Source organism: Crocodylus porosus, unplaced genomic scaffold (genome assembly GCF_001723895.1).
Source record: "Crocodylus porosus isolate Cpor-Errol unplaced genomic scaffold, CroPor_comp1, whole genome shotgun sequence".
Classification (NCBI taxonomy): Eukaryota; Metazoa; Chordata; order Crocodylia; family Crocodylidae; genus Crocodylus; species Crocodylus porosus.
In genome coordinates, this window is record NW_017728918.1 from 101,689,477 (window position 1) to 101,713,007 (window position 23,531).

Sequence of the window (23,531 nt, forward strand, 5' to 3'; positions counted from 1 at the left end):
CCCTTTTTTTTTTTTTTTTCAAGTGGGTTTCTTTTTTTGACCAATTGCACATTCCTTCAAGGGGACAAAGCTAAACCAGGGGCCAAGAGACTGTTGTCAAACCTACAGTAACCACAAGCAAAAAAAAATTCCTGCATCTACTTGCACAATTCCTGAAGTGCTACTTCTGCTACTTCAGTTGTTGAGGCTCTGATCTGGGAGAAGGGAATCCTGGGTTCAAGTCCCTGCTCTCAGGATTATCACTGTTTGGTTTTTTTTTTAATCTGATAACTGTTGTAGCCTCAAGGTGCAAGGGTCTCCCCTTCCCAATACCCTTACCCCCCCCCATCCCACCCCAACATTGACAACCACCTCCCTCCCCTGCTTTCCTGCTGGAGGCCCATGGTAATGGCTGAATCCCAAACACCTGGCCCACCACAAACTGGCTAGATGAACACCTTGCTAGGGTCATTTGACCCCAGTACTCTTTCCTGCTATGGCAGGAGTTTGGACTTGATGATCTGCTCAGGTCCCTTGTGACCCTACTAACTATGAAACCACGCTAAAAGGTTGAGCTCCACTGGGATACAGAATCAGGCTCCCTCTCACTTGCTTCTGGGCCTGTGAATCTTGCATTCTTTAATACATGATGGTCCAACTTCACCAAGAAGGGTAGAGAGAGTCCCCTCACCCTCTACAAGACCAGTCTATAGTCTGGTAGCTAGAATGCCCTTTTGGAGATGTACTTTGAGCCCACTCAGGCTGAGGAGGGCATGTAAGCCAGATCTCATATTTCCCAGGTAAATGCTGTAGCCACCAGACTGTTATATGGGAGCCACATACTGCCACAACCTCTACCTCCTCCTCCAGTTGTGTTGTTGAATGAAGGTGGACGTGTCTGCTGTGTTTTATATGCAACTCAGAGCAGTTGTTTTTGTTACGTGGGCTCAGAATTCACCTATTCAGTCTCCCTGCACTCGGCCCTCCAACTTCAAAACCACTCTGTCTACATACAGGTTGAGTGCCTAGCTCCATCCAGAACCTAGTAGGAACCAGGCACAAAGATATACAGAAGGAAGCATCTCTGAATGTGCCCTCAAAGCAGTACTGCAGGTGCTAAGGGGTCTTCTGGACTATGTAGGTCAGGGGTGGGCAGTTATTTCGGGTGGAGAGCCACTTACTGAGTTGGCAAGCCATTGAGTGCCGCATGACAGGCAGCCAGTGGCAAATAAATACTAATTTTCTAAATTCTTTAGGGGCCCCGCGGGCCATATTTTGCCCATCCCGATCTAGGTACTGCCATAGATAGGCAGCTGCTCAGTGAGGTGGGGTAAGCGTGGAGGGTATATCACCATTATGGTCATGAGCATCCACAGTCTTTTTGTAGATGCCTAAAGTCTTTTTCTGAACCCAAACTATGGTCCACACTTTGACTAAGTCTGAGAGTCCTTCTCTTAAAGTAGGTAATTACTTGTGCTCTGGCTAATCAGAGCAAGATAGAGAATGTGTAAATCAGCTCCACATGATTGGGTAATACCTCTTCCCTTAATGTAAACTTTAAAAGCAAATAAGACCTGGTTCAGGCCTTTCTGAAATTGTTTTTGTTGTTGTTGTTTCTTTGGGTTTTTTTAGTTGCTTGTTTTACATCTTGTAATTATTGTAGCTTATTACATAAAAACATGCGAACTGCCATTTACTGAGCTAGACTATTGGTCCAGTCTCCTGCCATGCAGTGGCAGAGAATGGATGTTGAAAAGGAGAGTGAACTGGGTATGATCAGATTTTTTTTTTTCTAATTTTTCCCCTACTGTTGTCTCTCGCTTGCAGCCTCCAGTCTTTAAAGTTTATGAAAACTTGATTCAGAGGCTGTATCCTAACTCCCATCCTCAACGGCTACTGATGTCCCTTTCCTCCAAGAACTGCTTCAACCTTTCTTTTTTTTTCTTCTTCTTCTTTTTGAATGTGGCTGAACAGTGAGCTTCCACAGCACCTGGTGGCAATGCACTAACCTCTCCCGAAAATCATTTCTAAGCCCAGCTTGGGCAAATGCCCAACTGCTGCCTGGACATGAAAAGCAGAAGGAACTGGTTTCTGGGCTTGTCACATCCGAGATGTCCTTTAGATGAAGTGGAGATATGATCGCCTTTCCCGTGCCGGTGGTCAAGCAGCATTGCTAATGGGGATGTGTGTGGGTGTGGGGGAAGAAAGGATCCTGTGACCAAGGAGGGGCTGGGCTGTATCACTGCCTCACTATCTCTTGCAGTGGGTGGGCTGAGAAGGTTGTTCAAACAGCCAGGAAAGGGGGTTGGGAGGGTTCGTAGCTGCCTCTGGCTCTTGGCGTGAGGTAACACAGCACATTCCCCAGCAAGGGGGCCTGTGTGGGGGGGCCAGGGAGCTCTCAGGCTGCTGGGGCTGGATGTGCAGTATGTGCCGCGGGGGGGAAGGAGGGGCGGGGGGGGGCTCCACTCGCTCCTTTGTTCTAGCTTCTTGGTGGGCTGGGGCTGGGGGTGGTGCATGCCGGGCTGCACTCGCTGCCTCTACCTGGAGCTGCTCCCCACTCTGTGTAAACACTGCTGCTGCTGTGGATGAGCAGAGGGAGAGCAAGAGGGATAGCTGCAGCTGCTTAAAATAGCAGCTCTAACCTGCAGAGCAGCTCAGGGTGCTCCAGTCCTGCAAGTGTGGGTGGTGGATCCCTGCCGCAGGGAGGAGGGATCTCCCTGCTCCCTGGAGTTGAGTGAAGGGGGAGGCCGTTTGCAGGGGGAGAGAGATGTGCCCTGTCTAGACAACAGCAGGACCTTGAGGTGGAGGGGGGGGGGCTGTGCCAGGCAAGGGGCCAGCCTGGCTCTGCTGCATTTCTGGTCCTGTGCATGTGAGTACATTTCCCTGTCTCCTGTGCTGAGGATGTTTGCAGCGGAGCACTGCTGCTGCATGCACGGTCCAGGCGCCTGCTGCACTCGCTGCCCGTCTCCTGCCGCAGGCCTCGGGGCCCAGGCCTGCAGCAGCCCAAACAGCGAGCAGGCGGCGTCATCTTCTGGGTACAGCTCCGCCCATGGGGACAGCTGTGAGTCCTTGCCCGAAGTCGTAGCCCGCGATCCTGGCAGCTTGAGGCCCAAAGGCAACCTGCTGGATGACATGCCAAAGCACTTCTCCTGGTGCCTCGACTGCAGGCAGCCTTACCTTGCGCTAGGTAGGGGGGCTTTGGTGTGGCCCACGCCTTCTGCTGGGCCCTCGTCTGGGGGGAGGGGAGTGGGAGGATGGCACAAGCTTGAAATAGTTTTCCAGTGGGCCTGGGCCTGTCTTGACTTCTCTTTTCATAGCAAGGGACAGGAGGTTTGCAACCAAACATCATATAGTTGGCTCCCGCTGGACACGGCCATGGTGCGATGCAGGCCTGTTTGATAGGCCAAAGGAAGGGTGTAGGCCAATGCCCAGTGAGAAACTACAAGCCTTCCTTATTAAGGGAAGCCAGTTATGGGCTCTTCCAGCAGATTTCTTGGGACAAATAAACAGAAAAGGTTGGTAAGAGAGCTGGAAGGGGACACCTAGCAGAGCACACCAGCCTAAGCCCATTGTGTTCTGAACGAGTCAAGGAGCCTGTGGACGCTGACCCGTGAGACCTGCCTGGAGACTTGAGTAGACGAGTGAAAGGAAAACACCCGCTCACTCGCCTAGGTTCCCCGCAGCCAGAGCCTCCTGGCTGGTCTGGTAGCTACTAGCTAGTGAGCATGGGAGTTAGGGGCACAGCCTCTGAATTGTAACTTCCTGGACCTCAAATGCTGCATGGTTGCAAAGGAGAGAGGGACAGTGGAAAAAACCCTGGTCAAACCATGTCCACTTGGCCTTTCAGCAACCACAAGCCTATTTGATGTGCTGAAAGATCATGGGCTTAGGTCCATCACACAGTGCTATAAACTGTGGCAAGATGGACCTCTGATCTGACACAGTACCATGGCACTTCTTATGTTCTGACATGCCACGAGACTGACTATGGTAGCTTAGTGTAGAAGGTGACCATTGTTGGCCTCATGTTCTCCTTGGGCTGTTCTTCACACCCCAAACTCCCTTTGAAAATGGTGGTTTTGCAAGCAAAAATGAGGCCCCTTCACACACTTTTTTTTTCATGTTGGGTTGCTTGTATTTGTTCTTAGCTCTCCCCCATGAATGTAGATTGGGGAGGAATGTCATAACGCCATCAGTGCTTTTACAATCTATGCCATTCTCTTATCATGGATCTGTATGTGTCTTTAGGTGGGTTTATCTTTGTTTGGGTATAGGGTTTATCTCTGAAATAGCTGAAATGTTTGCCTGCCTGTTTCACCCTGTCATGCTGAGGTTCAGCTTTATTTTTTTCAAATGAATCCTTGAACCAGGTGGTTAAAAGGTGGACATGTTTGTTTACAAGTTCAGTGTTCTGCTCTTGTATAGGGTCAGCACATGCTGAGTCCTGCTGACTGCAGTAGGCCTTTTTTGTAGGGGCACACACTAATAGGATCAGGGCCTAATGGAGCTCAAAAGTGCACTTACACAGTTATCTTGAAGCAAGATTTGTTTGGCAGTCTCTTGTATTAGATCAGCTGTATAGATGGAAGAGAGGCTAGACAAGCTTTCAGGCACAAACCCTTAGGCCTGGGAAAAGAGCAGATGCAGTTTATACTAGATATCAGTAGAAGTTACTTATATACTGTACTTTATCTTGAAGTCATTGAGAACTCCACACATCTAGCTGATGTTTGGGCAGATATGGTATTAGAGTTCTACTTCCAGCTCTGCTTTACCTCTTTCTCAGACCTTGGGTATATTGCTAACACGGTGTAAAGGGGAGGGTACTACTGCTAACCTACTTAACATTTAGTGTGGAGAATTGTGGCTCTGATTACACAAGCATTTCTATACCATGCTACCATGTACCAGCACTGTGTTTGTGGGGGCCTTAGATGACGAGTACTTTGAGGATTAGGGGCATAGGTTGTAGCTGTGTTGGTCTAAGGACATAAGCAGACAAGGTTCTTTGTGTAAATCTGATCTTTTATTAGACCAGTTCAAATAGTTGGAACAATTCTTCTTTGCAAGCTTTTGGGTTAAATACCCTTAGTCAGGCTGAGGAAGCATTTGCGGTTGGTCTGTGCTCTTCCTGGATGGAATGAATAGTAAAGAAGCCAGAATCTTGCATGCATACCAGCCTCTGGTTTCTTACTATTCATCCCAACCAGGAAGAGCACAGACCAGCTGCAGATGCTTCCTCAGCCTGACGAAGGGTATTTATACCCAAAAGCTTGCAAAGAAGAATTTTTCCAACTATTTGAGTTGGTTTAATGAAAGATATCAGATTTACCCAAAGAACCTTGTCTGCCTTGAGGATTAAAATGCATTGATATACTGAGTATTACTGATCTAGATTTTTAATTTAATATTCCAGTCGTTCCTTATCCTACAGATGCGTAAACAGTTGACATGACCACATACTCTTTCCTTCTAGTTGTGTAGGTCAAAAATGTGCATGTACTTTTATCTAACATCTAATCTGATCTTTGTTAATTGACAGAACTCCCTCAAAGACTCTTTTTAGCAGTGCTAGGGAGATAATGTTAAGAGATTTTCACCTGTTAATTGGAATCTACCAACACTGATTATTCTTTTTGGCCATGTGTTCAATTTCCAGGGCTTAACATGGGTCTGTATTTGAGCTGTTACTGTTGTACATGATTTGGTCACAAGTATAGTTTACATCCACTTAAATCTTTCCACTTGAAATATTGGCAGACTAGTGGCTTGAAAGTCAGTTAATTTTAAATAATTTTTGGTTTCTTTCCCAGATGACAATCAAAACAAAACCAATGAAAAGAAAGAGAAAAAAATGGTTTCTCAGAAACCCCAGGGTACTGTGGAATATACTGTAAGTACTTGTGTAGTTAGGTCATCAGTAATATTGTTTAACAAATAAGACTGAAGCTGATAGGAAATCAGTCAAATACTGTAGACGTCACTTCTTTTTTTCTTATGTATAATGCATAGGCATTCCTGTCCTGTATATTTTCACTGTCATAGAATGACCATTTAATAGTTTGTCCCATGCAGTATAGTTTAAGCCAGTGGTTCTCAACCTTGTTAGGTTCGAGGCACCCGTTGGAAAATGCCGTCTCTTAGTTTTCCCTCTTTTTTTACTAAAGAAAAATAATAGAGCAGTTCTTCTGTTGCAAAGAACTTGGAAAGATCACACCAGGTCAGAATGTTTTTAACGCTATGGATACCTTTTTGGAATCTCTGGGTTAGTCTTGTGAATTGTCTTTGTACAGCTAATGGTGGGAACATTGCATGCCACTTGAAAAGATCTGAAGGCACCCCAGGGTGCTGTGGCAACCTGGTTGAGACTCATTGGTTTAAGCCCTACAGCAGGACTATCTTTGGACTCTGAGCTGGTTGTGCGATTCCTCTTTTCTATTTGGAATGCTGAAGATCTGTGCTGCCTTTGTACCAGAAATTAGCTGCATTATAAAAGCCTCTGATGTCCTTATCTTTTGCACACAGGAGGAACTCTTGACCCGACTTGCACATGGGTGCCGGTACACTGCATTTTCAGTGTATCAGCTGAGAATAGGCTTAGACTTTTCATGGCTGGGATGGCTTAGAGAACAGTGAAATATCAAGCTTACACAGAATTACATCCATAATTATAGTTGGGGGGGGGGGGTGTATGTAATATGCTCACCACTTTTTCCTGAACCAATTCTAATTGGGATGCTGATTAATTAAAAGGATGTTTCATAAGTTTTATGAAAAAAATGAGACAGATCTTAACTGTTCTCTTTATCATACTTTCTATTACAGAGGAATTGTTAAACACAAAGACACTGCTTTTATAATTGTCATTTACTGAAAAGTAGGCAATGAAAGAGCAAATATATTGGAACATTATGTCCATCCCTTAGAAATGATGACTAAATAAAGTTTATTTCATTTGTTGTACTTTTCTGATATCTGATCATTGCCATACCTTAAACTGTAACCTTTTGTTCTTCAGGCTGGAATTCGGGACACCCTAAATAGCATAGCACTGAAGTTTAACATTACTCCAAACAAACTTGTGGAACTCAATAAACTGTTCACACACACAATTGTTCCAGGACAGGTAAATCTTAAGTTTTGAATACTTCCGAAATTCTGAGTCTTTGCTCTATATTTAAGAGGGGCTTTTTTCCTCTGTTTAGGGAATTGGGTAGGACTGTGAACGACAGCTGTGTAATGTAACTGTAGGATAAAAAAACAAATCTCACTGCAGGGTCAGACTTTCTCTAAGACAGACAATGTTAACTGTTTTTGAAAGAATTAAATATATTAAATCGATATGTAAATATGAAATCAATATGTGAAGGGTTAAACGTTTAACCTTTCACATCCCTAGTTCCAACATGGATTCCATTGCAGGATGATGGCCAGAGTTTTTATATAACCTGTCTCTTTGTTTTTCTTTCGTATGGAAATGCTTTTAAAATAAATTATTTGTATCTACTATACCCTTTGAACAGGTTTTATATGTACCTGATACTGACCACCATTTCAGTGCTGCTAGTTTCCCTTCTTCCAGTCCTGGTGCCCATGTTTCTCCTTCCTCATCGGATGCCGAATATGATAAACTTCCTGTAAGTAATTTTTTTTGTTTTTTCTTGTATTTACAGAAGCCTGTTCTGCCTGCTGGTTCTAAGGATGGTTTTGGGGATAAAATTGCAGTCAGGGTCTGCAATCATTTCCAACTCACTTACCACCCTGATTCCTTATTGCTGAGAGAAATGTTGACCATCAAGAGCGCTATCAGACTTCCACTTACTTCAGTAGGAATTGGATTAAGCCCTAAGTGTTCAGGTCTTGTAGCCTCTCCTCGGAGGGCCTGCCCTGCTGTCCCTGGATCATGCGAGTGGCCCTCCTCTGGACCCTCTTTATGCTGGCCACATCTCTGCTGAAGTGTGGCGCCCAGAACTGGATACAGTACTCCAACTGTGGCCTGACCAGTTCACATAGAGGGGGAGGATCACCTCCTTGGCCCTGCTTGTGATGCATCTGTGGATACATGCTTGTTCTTACTGCCCAAGTGCAGTACTCTGCACTTGTCAGTATTGAATCCCATCCTATTCTCATTCACCCACCCCTGTAACTGTCCAGGTCCAGCTGTATCCTGTCCCTCCCTGCTAGCATGCCCACCTCACCCCAGATCTTGGTGTCTTCAGCAAATTTGAACAGGGTGCTTTTCACGCCCTTGTCCAAGTTGCTAATAAAGAGATTAAACAGTGCGGGCCCGAGGACCAACCCCTGGATGACCCCATTGTCCACATCCCTCCAGGACGAATATGACGCATCCACCTCCACCCTCTGGGTGCGGCCCCTCAGCCAATTTGCGACCCATCTGACTGTGTAGGCATTAATGCCACAGTTACCTAGTTTTTTTAATGAGAATGGTGTGGGAAACAGCGTAAAAGGCCTTCCTAAAGTCCAGAAAGACTACATCTGCCGTGACACCTGCGTCCAATGATTTTGTGACCCAATTCTGCTTGGCAGATTCGAATGCCCACACAAAATCCTGCATGTACATTTTTCTGTTTGTACAGCCTGCTAGTTTACTCTTTTTTAAAGATATAGTTAGGATTGTTGTTGGCCACAAAGAGTGGGAATAGATATGTAGCCATGTTAGTCTGAAGTGAAACAGAAGGCAGGTAGATTTGCACCTTATAGACTAACTAAATCAGAGAGGTATAGGCTTTCATAAGCAGCAGCTTATTTCATTAGATGTTGCTAGTTTACCAGGCCTCTGGTGTTAAGGTTTTCTGTGGATGGTTCCAGCATGATAAACGGGATTGTTCTTATTTCATTTACCTTGGAATGATGAAGGGCTATGTTGACTCATCAGGTTTTGAGCAAGTTGCTTCAAGGAGTTTAGAAACTTCTGTGGCAGCCTTGAAGCAGCTAATCTCTTCCACATGCAAATCTGAGAAATCACTCAAAATGTTAAGCCTCACTCCTCTACAAGCTGATCCATATGAAGGACTCCTGGGCCCACAGGAACTTCCTTTAAAATCAGTAGGGCTGAACTATGCACAGGGATTTTCCCATATGGGTTGTATTGTAAGATTGGGCCTCTGACTAAGTATCTAATTGGAAAACTGTGCAATGAGTTGTTCTCATTTTTTCTGTCTCCTGTACTTAGAGATTCTTTTATGATGTTATAATCCAAACGTTCTCATGCTCAGTGGGTTATGCAATGTAAGACATTAGGAAATTGTTACTGAAATTTGGTATTTAATTTTCCAAAATTGGAGAGGCTCTGAATATACTCTCCATCCTGTTGTTCTGCACTGAGGCTTTTGTTTTTTAAAGGATGCTGACTTGGCAAGAAAGGCCTTCAAGCCAATTGAAAGAGTCTTGTCTTCTACCTCTGAAGAGGATGAACCAGTTGTTGTCAAATTTTTAAAAATGAACTGTCGTTACTTCACGGATGGTAAGGTAAGCAGAACTTGGGACTTGTGTTTGATTTGAGATCCTTAATAGAGTGAAATATATTAGATAAATGAAAGACTAATAGTAGGTTCTACAGCCACTGTGTAGAAGTGTTCTTTATTATTAAATACTATATAGATGTGTGGTATATTAGCGCACAGTATTGGTTTCTTTTTTTTTTATTTTTAAAGAATTAACCTAGTAAAATGACTGCTTGATGGTAGGATAGTTCTTCCTTCCCACCCATCTCCTCCTTTAGACTTCTACTGAAAAGGTTTCCTTTCTGGTGTGGTAGGGACCTTGTCCAATTTGTTAGGAAAATCACCTGCATGGTTCAGCTACTCCTTGTCCACTTGAGCTGAGTTCACTGGGTCTCAACAAGTTCTGTGAAGGGTTTATCAAATGGACGTGACTTTTTTTTTTTTTCCATTGTATTTCATTTGCAACCTCTTGAACTCTTTTTGGTCTTTTAGATGTAAAGGTACAAGGCTAAGGTACCAACTTAAATCTGCAATTCACTCCTGAAGACTTCATCCTCCTGTATTTATCTTATCTTTACCTTATTTATCTTATCTATCCTTGTTGATTCCCATTGAAGTCTTCAATATAAGAAGTTTGCTTGTTGGATTTTCAAGTTATCTAATGTCGGTAATAAATATTGAGATGGTTGTTTCAGTCTAGCCCTCCCCACCTCCTTTGTCCTAATGTTTATATAAGATTTACTCATTTACATTCAGGTGTCTGGTTTCTGCTGATCCTGAGTGGCCATGGAATGTGCACTTTTTACTAATTTAGAAATTGTTTAGCCTGCTATTCTGTAAATTTAGCAGAATATGGCAGTGTCTTAAGCTTAGCAAGTACAGTAGTGTTTATTTGCTTGGTTTTTGTATGATGCTTGCTTGTTCTTGAGTTCCATTTCACAAAACATGATGCCATCTTTTTTTTCTTGGAGTCCAAATCTGATTTCAGCATCCATATGTTTCTTCACACCACAGCAATGCAAAGTAGCTTTTGTTCTTTGTCAGTATAGCATAGAGCAGAGCCTAATGTTTTAATGTTTCTCCTTGTGCCTAAGTACCTAATGTAGTATAATTATGTGGTGTTCTACTCTCTGCATTGCAAGCGGTGACTTAAGTGCCATTGGATGTGAATGGCAGAACCCAACTAGCATGGGCCCGCACACTAGCACTTACTTGATTTTCCTTCCTCTGGCCACTTGCCTTCTGTCCTTCATTAGCATGGCTTGGAGACTGAGTGATCCTTTCACTTAATGATACTTTTGGCATTCAGTCAGTCTTTTTAACACTTAATTGTCATATGCTGAGAGACTGATGTGATGGAATTTAGTGCGGGCTAAAAACGTGGATATGAATGTAGTTTGCTAACAAGCCATCTGCGAGTACCAGTCTAGGGTGTGGAGATTGGAAGTCTGATCTGAAAACCTCCAAGTGATTAGAGGTTCTGAGTTTTACTGTTTGTCTACAAAGTTTCTTCAATATCTTATCCAAACCACAACTGGAGTCATTTCCAAGAATTAGAAAACCTTTGGTAGCTGGGTAAACAGACTTCCTGTATGGTTCTCTGTATCATATGCCAACAAATCCATGTATCAGATGGCTTTCTGAAGAATACATCAGGGAAAACCCTAGGTTAGATTGCTGCTGGAATGACAACCTTGGCATAGGTAGAACTCTGCGTACATGCACACATCTGCACATATGGAAATGCATACTACCAGGTTGCAGCAGGGCTGTTAACATAGTGGTGGTTGGGAATCACGGTTGGGATTAGCCAGAGGGTTGCTCATATGGGGGTTTATTCAGGGAAAATTTATAGTTGTGGAGATTGGGGGGAATTGGAGTTCTGAAGTTCAGGTGTCTCGTTTGGGGAATCCTATCGTTGAGTTGCTTGTTTGTTTATTGTAACATCTCTAAGCTCTTTGGATAGGGGGGTATAAGTCTAATAAATAAATAGATCATGGTGGAGGTATCCAAAATTAAAGGATGCTGGTGGGTTCAAACCAGACAGACAAACTCAAATATTTCTTCTCTGTTTAATTAATACGTGGCTTTAGTTCATAGCAACCTGGGATGAAAATTAAGTATCTTGATTCTTCTTTATGACACTGTCCTTGTCTGCCAAGAACTTTGAGTGTTACAAAGAGATCTTTTTATTTGCTCTTCTTGTAATATCTATCCCCCTGCAGCTGGGAGCTAAAGTGGTCTCTTAGAAAACATGTACTTTACAGTTGTACAAAGAGATGAGTGAGAGAGAGAATTATGTTGGCAGATAGCCTCTAAAGGTTATGCTGTACTACTGATTGCTTGAGTCTTCTGGTCAGTGATAGGTCTGATGTGTTAACTGTCTTTGTTTCTTTTTATTTTCAGGGTGTAGTTGGGGGTGTCATGATAGTGACTCCAAATAACATCATGTTTGACCCACATAAGTCGGATCCTCTGGTAATTGAGAATGGTTGTGAAGAGTATGGGCTCATTTGCCCCATGGAAGAGGTGGTCTCGATAGCACTCTACAATGATATCTCCCACATGAAGATTAAAGATGCCCTGCCATCGTAAGGAGTGTTTTTTGCTGATCTTGTTTACATCTTATCAGTAATGAAGAGAAAAACAGAGCGGAGGAGGTAGAAAAAAGGTTGAGGAAGATACAAACCACCTATACTTTTTATCTTTATCTCTCTGCTTTCCTTGTTGTCTGTGAAGCATGAACAAAGAAAGAAACTTTTCCCATGGTAGTAAACCATAACTAGGCAATGAATATAAAAGCTAAATTAGTAAAGAAGGAAGGTGAAAATGAATGAAGGTATGCTATGTAAACTTTATTTTTTTCAGTTTTTTTCCCAAGAGGTTGGTTTCTTCACGAAGTTCTCTAGTAGAATATTTCACAATTTTGGCAGAAAGACCTGATGGGATATGGGTATCATTTAAAACTTATTGTTCCAGCAGCAGTTAAGTTCCCACCTCCCACAAAACCCAGAAGATCTCAGTCCACAGAATACTCCTATGCAGGGACCAAAAATAATTTGATAGTTTAGATTTTTTAAATACAGAACATATTTTCCCTTTTTTTGGTGTTTTCACTTCAGTGTACTCTGGGTGATGCATGCTGTTCATATGTGTGCTGTAGAAAACATGCATCTTTACACTCCAGGTAAAGATTTCTTCTGTTCTGAACAGACTTCTGTTCAAATAAATGAGACACCTTCTCTCTGTTCTCCCCCACCAAAAAATGGCCACTGTATTCCAGAACTTGAATGAAGATTATTAATCCTATGTAGGGTTTCCTTTGCCTAGGTCTTTATACCACACTCATCACCATTGCATCTTGGTTTCTAGGAGATGGAAACCTTCTAAGATTTTATTCTCTGTTGTTCTTCTCTTCATCTTTGATATATGGTAATAGCAAATAAAGATCTTGAACTGTTTGTTTTTATACTTCCGAGATATTTCCACTTAGCAGTTGTTTTATGGCTTGCCTTATCTGCTGCTAAAGTCTTTGGGGAAACCCTGCACTCAAATGATCAGCCTTTAGCATTAGGGTAATAATAAAAGCAATAAGAGAGACTCTAATGCTTTTAAGAACATTTACCATTCAGCAGTGAAGTAGTATAAGTGCATTAATTTGTAGAGGTACTTTGTGGTTTGCTTGCCTTTCAAAAATTTATATCTTCCCTGTTAGAGAAGCAGATACTTAAAGACCATGGCTCATGGCCATAGACATACGATTCTTCCTTTATCTATAGAGAGAAGTAGCAAAAGGAGTGATCCTCAGCTGATCGGTAAATAAGTGCAGTTAAGTGGACTCCCATGAACTTATATAATTTTCCAGGAGTTGATGATATGGGCAATAATTTTTAACTATTGAATTCCTGTTGATTTGTTACGAGGCAAGGCTTTTTGTGATATCTTTTATTGGACCAGCTGCATAGTTGAGAGATCCTTATAGTTATGTATGTACCATTTCTTCACCCACGTGGCATATATAGTTCTGGTTTTTTAAGTTATACTTCCTACATTTTCTTCCTTTTTTGATACCACTTGTTTTAGTTGGCTTGTATTTTATTTTGAAGGAAGCCATTTCTGTTGTTTTAATGCTTAAATGATTTTAACATAATTTAAGTTTTTTTCTTTGCCATTTTGTTTGGTTTTCATTTTATTTTTAACACCCCATCTGCATCCACCATTTCTCCTGACAGTGACATACCAAAGGATCTTTGTCCTCTGTACAGGCCAGGAGAATGGGAAGACCTTTCCTCTGAGAAAGATATCAACCCTTTCAGCAAGTTTAAGTCCCTTAACAAGGAGAAGAGGCAGCAGAATGGAGATGACTCCAGTGCACTAGATGCCAAAACAATAAAACCTTCAGATGAGGAGAAGCCTACTGATTTTGAACTGCTCAAATCTCCTGAGAGTACCATTTCAGTTAGGAGTAAGTCACTGGAACCTCTCAAGGCTGTTACCTCCATTAAACCATCTGAAGGATCTGCAGAAATACATACAAAGGAGCCTCTGAAAGAAAAAGCTTCTTCAGAATCCAAAACCAAAGAAAATTCCTTTCTGGGAGGAGATGAAGATTTTGTTGAACTGGCAGGGACCCCATCTCAAACAGATAATGAATTGGACAGAAAGGATGGAGCAATGGAAAGTTTTCCTATTGACTCTAAGGGGATGGGTAAAGCAAAGTTGCAAGTAACCCAATCTCTTTCAGAAGTCCAGGAGCATTTGACACTTGATTTGTCTGAAACGAAAAACAATGTTAAACCCAAAGCTGACCTAGATTTAGAACTGTGCGAGAAACAAGATGTTGTACCAGAAGTAAACAAATGTGCCGGTTCCCCAACAACTAAAGTGGAGACTACAGTGGACACACAGAAGGATCTAGAGAAGGACAAACTTATAGAATTTTACCTTGGTAAAGATAAAGATGGGTCACAGTCTTCTGAAGATTTGCATAAAGCTAAAATGCATGAAGATGAAAATAATAAAGCGGTTGGCATAGACCTCACACTTAACTGTTCAGACTCCCAAGCCAATGGTCCTTGTACAGTTATACATGCAGAGTCTGATTCCAGTTGCATTGAAAGGAAAGAGTCTTCATTGGAAGTCAGCTCAGCTGCAGCAGAAGAGAAGGATCTTAAAAAGTCTGTGGATTCTCTCTTAGTATCACCAGTGGACAAGACCTGCGAGGAAACACAGTTAGACAATAAAGCAGAAATCAGACTCTGGCTGTTGCAGAAAATTCAAGTGCCAATTGAAGGTAGGTCAGAGTATGCGTTTGTTGCTATGAATGATGAAAGCTAGCCAGAATCATCCTACTGATTAGTTGTGAAATGATCTTTCTATTATAAATGTCCTCTTAATGCAGTTTGAATGGCATTTTACAATATGAAGCCTCAGCCCTAGAAACTCTGTCAAAAAGCAGTAGAGGAGAAAAGGTTCCCTTCAAATTAGTTGGGCTGCTGAGTTTGGAAAATGTTAATATGCTTTATGTTCACAAACTCCTTTCAGACTGCATTTTGTCACAATGCCCTGCACATAAAGAATGCAATAAAATGTCAGCCACAGGTAGTATCTAATGTAACACACTATGGTATAAAAATTATTTTACTGTTAGTTAGGCAGGCTCTGCAGATTTGCCGAAACCTTTGGTGTTTCCTGTATGCAAAATCCAAAACATTGCAGTCCATGCATGTTTTGTATGGACCTCCAAAGAAGTGGTGAGTAGGCACAAAAGTACATTCTTGCTGAGTAATTGTTTTTTATGATAACTAGAAATGCAAAGGTGGGTGTTTGTAAATATGGCATTCCCTGGACCCCAACCCAAAATCAAATTCTAGTTTAGGTAACGTGTGTATGTAACACCTTTTCCACAAGTTTAAAGACCCAGTTCTCCCCTGTTCAGGTCTGAAACCAGTGAAATGAATTTTACTGACTTCAGTGGAGATATCTATGATTTACACTGCTGGGAAAGGAGAACTGCGTGCAGGCCTGGATTTCAGAAACCATTAACAAACCCACCCCAAAAAAATAGATTTCCCCTTATTTCTTTGGGAAACAGTTGTGTCCACTGACAGATCTTGAGAACCATTGTCTAGTTGAAAAGGTATCTGTCAGTGCATTCCCCAGAGCAGATGCAATGTGACTCAACAGCTTTACTGTACTCTTGACTATCCCTTTCCAGAAAGAGATTGAATTTGGAGCCATATGTAATTAGTTGCAGATGCTGTACTGTAACCAGACTGATTCTTTTGTCTCTGTGGTTCAGATATGCTACCTTCAAAAGAAGAGAAAAGCAAGACCCCTCCGATGTTTCTGTGTATCAAAGTGGGAAAGCCCATGAGAAAGTCTTTTGTTACACAGAGCACCACTATGGCACAGCAGTATGGTAAAAAGATTAAGCAGCCAGAGTACTGGTTTGCCGTTCCTCGGGAAAGGTAAGTTGTGGTAGAGAATATGAAAGCATGCTTGTAATACAGAAGAAATGCCAGCGGGTGACAAGCTGTGCAAGAAAACTCTTGAGTAAACTAACCTTGTTGTATGGCTGAAACAGTTATCTGGTCCCTGGGTCATCAAGAAATGTTCCTGACAGAAAATTAAAGATTTTTATTGAGCTTTTTTCTTCCTTAGATTGTGAATTGGATGAGACTGCTTTGAAAAGTACACATTGCTCTAGTTAAAGGGAGACTTGAGTACAGTAAATATTTTGGGAAGAGATTATTAAAGAACCATATTGATGAGCACCAGACGCTTTGATACAGCACAGTGGTGCACTTGAGTGATTAGCTTCTTAAAATTTTATTCTGTTAGAATGACTCTTTTAAAGATAGCTGTGTGACTACTGCAGAGAAGTAGTAAGCTTTGGGCCTTTTGAAGGGCTTTGTTTAAACATAAGGACAGTGGGGTCAATGCTGCTTACCTTCGTCTCCATATTATCATCTGTCGGGACTGAAGGAGTTATTTTTTTCCCCGGGATAATGGATAGGAAGGCATCACACGGGCAGTAGGGAGTCTAGATTGGTTTGAGTGAACAATTAGGATCTGTCCCTATGAATAAAATTGCCTCAGCAATAAAATGAAAGACCATTGACTGGACAGTAATGACAGACAACCCAGGAAGGGGAACTTGTAGGATCAGGTTGGTGGGAGCTGGTTGCGGAAGGGAAGATGGAGATAGAAAGGCAGGAGGCCTTCGGAGAGCCAAGCAAGTGATTCTTTCAGCAGGGCCTTGAAGTTTTGCTTTTTCCATTCTAACTAAGGGCTCAGTGTGTTGTCTTTCATTTGGCTAATAAATCCTAGACTGTTGCTGCTTAAAACAGCTGCTGGGTGCATCACTCTATCTCTAGTAGTGGGAATCTAAATTAATTTATACCCATGATGAGACAAAGGGGTGCTGAAACAGAGGACCCAGTCTCTGAGTAGTGCAGTTGTATGACTTGCACCTGAAAAAGATGAAGGCCTGTACTACAGCACTGAACAAGAGTTGCTCCTGGAGAGGTTGACTGCAAGTTGGGGCTTAGCACCCCTTCTCACAATATGATAGGGCAATGCTTACATTTGCCTTTAAGGTGTGGTTATGTAGAAGTGATGCCTTCTTATTCAGTATATCTCAGTAGGTAACCAGAGGTCTGCCTGTTTTTCCACAGGCAGAGCACATGTATTTGTGTGTCTGGCACCAGTTTACCTAGGTTTTAGTGACTAGCTTTACAATTCCTTCCCAGATTTAGCTGGGTAGAGCCTGTGCACCTATGGGTGAGAGAGCAGACTGAGCCCATGTAGGCTCTGACACAGACTTGTTTCAGTTCCAGCTTCAAAGGCAGACTTTGACTCTCATTTTTACCTGTACATTGCTTTCAAAGACCCAGGCTTGTGCAGCTGAAAAGGAATGTGGTGTTAAGACAGTAAAGTTGCTTGAAAATATAACAGGGCAGAATTGGGTCTGCAGAACCTCTAGAAATTATAATAACATGCAGCCAAAAAGAAGCAGCTCAGTTCCTCTCACAGATAGAGACTGTGGATCTGGCACGTCAGGAATCTCTTACTGTCAACTATGCTGTGTAAGGCAGTGGACAGTGAGAAACCCAAAACTCTGTGTTATTCTGTCTCAGTGGATACAGTGGAAGGTGAAAGATGAATGAATTTTCACCAAGCCAAAATAGTAAAGACTATACTTTTCAAAGGGAGGTATACTCTGAGCCATGCTCTTAACTTGTTTTTAGGCAGCCTTAGACCAGTTTGGTGAAACTGCTTGACTTCCTTTCACTCTGCTGGTAATGCCTCTAATTTTCTCTGATAACTAACAAATATCGCTGACTGCCTTCTTTTATTATTACACTTTTGGAAAACAGAAAAGACTTTTATGTAGCCAATTAACCACACACACATTTTGAATGGAATAACTAACAACAACATGAAGGTATTTTCAGGGATATGCTATGAGACAGTTTAGTCCAGCTGCTGCTGCTGCTGCTTTTTATAATTGCCCTTTTGCCCCCTCAACCTTCTACAGCTTTATTATTGCAACAGAAAAACAGCTTTACAAGATTATCTGGATCCAAAATATAGGGGGAGATTGTGTGTTAAATATCAGTGGTCTCTTTTTAAAGCTGCAGTGGTTTTTCAAAAAAAATCCTGTTTTCCTAAACTTCAAACATTTTTCTGACTTCTGAATTTTTCTGAAACATACCTTCTCTCTTTCTTTTTTCTTTACTGTGCCTGGTTCCCCTGTTACGTTTTGGACAGGACTTGGTTAAGAAGAGCAGTGGTGTGGGCTTTGCTGACACAGCTAGTTAGGTTTCATTCAGGTGGAATGCTGTCATTAGTTGAACTTCTAACAGCTTGAACTGTAGGTGAAGATCGCTTTCGATTCACTTGCTGTATGCTAAATGCAGTATCTGTTTCCAGTGGGATTGCAGAAATGTAGCTTAAGAAAATTCTTGATTGAAGTATGAGCAAGCATGTCAGTGTTTGAAAGACACTGTAGCTCAGGACTGTCTGACAGCCTGCAGGCTGCCCCTGGTCTGCAAAGGGTTAATCTGCACTGCTTCTGCCTGCTGTGGCAGCAACAGCCAGGGGCAGTGGGCTTCCTTTCTGGCTTCTTCCTCCTGCACACATGTCCACGGAGGGGGGGGCGGGCAGAGGGCATGTGCAGTGCAGCAGCTGCCCAGGCTTCACTTCCACTGTGTGGCCCCTGGCTGCAGCCCTGTGGTAGCTTAATGCAAACCCAGTGATTGCTCTGAAAACAGCATTTCCATTTTGAGCTGCATGAAAGCACAGCACTGCATTTAGGAACATCAGTGATTGTTTACTCAATGATAAACATGTGCTTGAAACATGATATGCCTACCTGCAGTGCATTAGTAAGAAAATGTTGTTTGTTAGTGAAGGAGCCAGAGACATTGTTTATAGTTTAAGCCTTTTTGTTCTTAAAGTAATTCCCTGATTGGAAAAGGTCTTGTTTCATAAGTGAACTGCTTCTCAGTGTCATGCCTGTAGATTTGGCAATATCTTTGCTGTTGCTGCTCACTTCTTATCAAAGAGCGTTTCAAGAAAACAAAACAAATATGGTGAATTTTATTACTCCAATTCAGAAACTGTGGTTAGGTGAGTATCACTATGCTGCTGCTTGGGAAAGCTTGGAACAGGAAGGCATTTAGGACTGTTCCTAAACCTAAACATCTTTTAAGAAAAGCCCCAAGCTACCCCTCACTCCCCATTGGCTCAGCCCTAATCCAAACCAGTGTTTTCCATCATTTCCAGGTATAGCGACCAGTGTTGCATTTCACTGCATCCTAATAAATTCAGTTTCAAAAAACGTAACCAGAATGTTGGAGCAATAGGTACACAGGTCCATAGTCATTCTGTTTGTAGTTCCCCCATCCTAAATTTCATGCATGGGCACCCTATGCTGATACCCAGCCTTTGCAGTGACTGCATTTCAGTGGCAGATAGATATTAGGGCCATGTGAAACGACACCGTTCCATTTTGACTTACGTTTTGACGTTTTGATGCAACAGCTTTTTGTTTTAAAACCATTGTTCCATTTTGTTTAGTCGAAACAGTTTCGCTGTTTCAGTGTTTCAGCCCTAGGCTATAATGGGGAAGCTTGAAACAGCCTGTAACTTTGTTATTTCTGGCCTGATTTGGATGAAACTTGCAGGACTGGTAGCCCCTTCTGAGGGCATGAAGCCTGCCAAGTTTCAATGAGATAGGTGCAGGGGTTTGGGGTAAACTGCACCTCAAACTCTTGAAAGCAAAAAAACTCCCGTCACTTGTATGTGTTAAGCCACAGTGGGGTCAGAACTGCAGGTATGGATAGTCCCTGCTGAGGCAGTGAAGCCTGCCACGTTTGAAGGAAATGGGCGCAAGAGATTTGGGGGAAAATGCACCTCAAGCTGTGGACAAGCAAAACTCGTGCCACGGGTGACTGTGTGTTAAGGCGCACCGGGGTGAAAGCTGCAGGCCTGCTAGGCCCTGTTGTGGCCATGAAGCCTGCCAGCTGTCAAGGAGATCGGTGCAGGGGCTTCTGGGTTCTGGGGCCCTGTACCTCTAGCTGCTGACAGGCAAACCTCGTGATGTAGATGGGTGACACTGTGTGTGTGTTAAGGTCCGCCCTCACTCAACTAACACCAAGGCAGAAAGCAGGGCAGTTCAAACAATGCTGCTTTTTATGCAGTTTTTCCATCCCTCCCCCAGAGCACGGGGGTTGGAAGCGACCTCGGGAAAGGATGACAGTCACTGGCCAGCTACACAGTCAATAACTTGCTTCGTTCACTGGCCAGCTACACAGTCAATAACTTGCTTCGTTTTCTTTTGAGGCCGTTTCGAAGCTCTCTGTTTCATTTTGATTTCTCTGTTTTGAGCTTGAAATGAGTCAACAGCATAGAAATGAAACTGCCAGCAAAATTTCGCACAGCCCTAATAGATATTGTAAGCTTAAGCTGACAGTTCATTAAAACAGTTTTTCTCTGGTTGTAAGTCGTGTTCATGCAATATGCTAGGTTGACAAAAGCTGCCTGGAAAAATTGTTTTCCAAAGCTTATCATTGTATGCTTTAAGTTAATCTTCCCTGGTTGTGTGCATAACATCTGGAACCTCATTGGCAGAGGAACAACAAAGGAAGAAAATTGTTTTGCCATATCTTTTTCAAATGCTGTAAATATTTATTTAAAATGTCTTCACCTTGTTTACCATCTTAATTCTCCTTGATTCCATCCCGTGCCATACGTGACTTGTGAGCCACAGAAAGGTGTCCCCAAAGTATGTCACTCACATCATCCCTGACAATGTAACCAAGTTAATTAATGACTCCAAGGCTGCTCAGTTCTGGTTGCTTAATCATAACAGCCTTTGTCTTAAGCACATAACTGGGAAGATGTAATCATTAAAGTCTAGCCGCAGAAGGTGCTCCTCGTAAGGAAACCTCTAGACCTGCTCAGGGTTCATTTTGGCAGAGTAACACCTGTGATTTTGGAGAGCAGCTGGGAGTAACTGATTCTCTTGCTAGGACACTGAGCGATGGGTGTTGCATACAGTGTTGGAGGGTAAGTTCAATGTGTTTGTGGCATAGGTTTGTATTCAGAAGGAACTAAGTGAATCTGCAGAACTTTATGTTTACAAATTGGTTACTGAGATGTTATTACAGAGCATTAAATTAGTAATTAAGTTGCTTTAAAAAAGTATTTAAATAGTGACAGGACAGGCGGTAAAATAGATACCACTGCAGAATTGTTCCTAGTTTGTTTAGGGTAGACTCTAAAATAATGAAAAAAGGAGGCGGGGTTAAATGAAGACAGATATATTGATTCAGAGTTCATTATTTTTAAAAATTCTGCTTTGCATTCACTGAAATTCATAAATCATTCTTGCATCCAAGACTACCAGATATATGCTCTAGAAATCCAACATATAAATACCTGTGCCTGCTGCTACATTGTTTTCTCCTTACTTCAGACTAGTTACTGCACTGAGAAATAAGCTTTACTGGCTACCTATAGTAACCCTTTGACAGCCAAATTTATGTATTTATTTTTTCCATTGTTATTGACATTGAGGAAATGAGGAGGTTTGATATTAGAACTTATGAAGTCTAGGACTTGTTTTATGTGCATGTTTTTTAGGAAGAGCAAGCAGTGTCTTCAAGAAGGAAAAAGGACAGGAGTTTGATAGTTGATATATAGGAGCAATTTCTGTTTTGGTTTTTTTTTTTTACATTTGATTTTATAAGACCAAATAGGATGTTGGTGAGATGCACTGGGCTGCAAACCCATCACTGTATGATGTGCTATGAAGAGGTCAGTGATAGCCAAAGTGGGATTTCTTGGAACTAAATTTGTTCCAAGTTGGATCCCATTCTATTTAGAAGAGGTCAGTAATGAAAAGATGTTTCTCTGCCATGTATGCCAGGATTGTAAATCATTGATAGTATTACAAGGGATTCATTTGGATTTTAGGATGGGTGAACACTGGTGCTAGGGTCATCTGAAATACCCACTTTCACACACGCGTTTTCCTTAGTACAGGTAGGGTATACAAGCAGGGTATGGCATAAAGTTAGGAGTTGGACTCATCTTGAGTGATCCCAGCACAGATAATAAGATACCAGTTCATAGGACACTGCAACCCTACATGTGCATATTTTTATGTAGATACATATAGGTTTGCAGCATGTTTTAAGAGTCTTGTATCTTCACTTTAGTAAACTCTTCAGCTATGCATTCATATATTTCTGAAATCTAGTCTGATTTCCTTTACAGCATACAACACAACTTCCGAGAACTCTTGGTTTGCATCCAGAAGGTGCAGTAATAATAGATTATGTTGTTTATAAAAAGGTTTAGTTCTTATGAGAGAGTTTCCAGTGCTGACAAATTTACTCACAACCCTTAGTAAATTGTTCCAGTAATTCACGTTTCCTACAATGTTGAAAAGTCACCCTCTATTTTTAGTGGGATTTTTCTTTTTTCAGCCTCCAGCCATTGAATCTTGTTATAGCTTTGTTTGGTAGGTGGAAGAGCTTCTTATTTTCTGAAGGCATTTTCTGAAGGCAGATGTTCTTTGTGCAGTAATAGATAGTGATGAAATCATCTCTTAACTTTCTCTTTAATGAGCTAAGGATAGTGACACACTTAAGGATCATAATCCAAGGCATGTTCTCGAATCAGTGAATGATTCTTGTGGCTCTTTTCTGAACCCTTTCCAATATTTGAACATTGTTGTTGACTGGCTGTCAGGGTTCAATTCAACATTTCAGAAGGTGTCCAAGCAGCACCAGAGAGATCCAGTCTCCAATTGAAATGCCATTTAGGAATTTCAAAGTCAGCTGCATAAAAATAGTATAAATGTATATTTTTTTTTAAAAAGTAAAAGTTTGAATTAAATTTGGATGCTTTGATGGACACAAACTGATCATTTATCAGAAATACAGTTTTTTTCTTTCTGATTTGATCTTTTTCAAAATGTTAAAATTCCTACAGGATAAAAATTCTAGTTTAAAGAATTCTGTGACTTTCAAGTCACTGTTTAACAATATTAAATAGGATGAAGAACTGGTCCCAAAGAACACTTTAAGGACACGTTCATTCAATCATTATTCTTCATTTACAATTATACCTTGAGAACTATCAGCTAATTTTGATACACGTTTTGTTGATTTTATATTCTTTTAGTCTGCTAAAAGATATCAAATGCAGTTTCAGCCATTTTGTTCTTTTTGCTCAGAACCAAAATCATGCTGACAGACGCACAGTTCTCTGTTTCACCCTGTTCGTCCTTTTTAACTCCTGGAAAAACATTAACTATTTAGAGAGAGCCTGAACCAACTCTCTTAAAACTCTTATAAATTTCCTGGACCAGCATAATTTAAAAAGTTGACTTTAGTAGGTGCTATTTGTCATCATTTTAGTTATTGTTGAAATGGGAAGTATTTCATCATCATAAGATAGGAATACTTTGTCTGGCTTTTCCCTCATTTGGTGTTTTCCCTTTCCATTTGTATATTTGCTTTTTGGGGCCTGATTATTAAAAATTATACCATTCTTATCCGTTGATAAACT

At 41.7% G+C, this 23,531-nt stretch overlaps 1 protein-coding gene across 2 annotated transcripts in view; it reads left to right on the top strand.

The window, feature by feature from the left end:
• Positions 1-23,531, top strand: part of NCOA7 (nuclear receptor coactivator 7) — a 64,546-nt gene that overhangs the window by 29,408 nt on the left and 11,607 nt on the right. The window contains exons 2-8 of one of the 2 annotated variants that reach the window (XM_019537992.1): positions 5,793-5,872; positions 6,998-7,105; positions 7,503-7,616; positions 9,343-9,468; positions 11,850-12,034; positions 13,676-14,736; positions 15,745-15,913. In XM_019537992.1, coding sequence (XP_019393537.1) covers positions 5,834-5,872; positions 6,998-7,105; positions 7,503-7,616; positions 9,343-9,468; positions 11,850-12,034; positions 13,676-14,736; positions 15,745-15,913 — 1,802 coding nt within the window. In that variant the 5' untranslated portion in view covers positions 5,793-5,833. The remainder of the gene's footprint in view (positions 1-5,792; positions 5,873-6,997; positions 7,106-7,502; positions 7,617-9,342; positions 9,469-11,849; positions 12,035-13,675; positions 14,737-15,744; positions 15,914-23,531) is intronic. The other variant, XM_019537993.1, reaches the window with a different exon arrangement.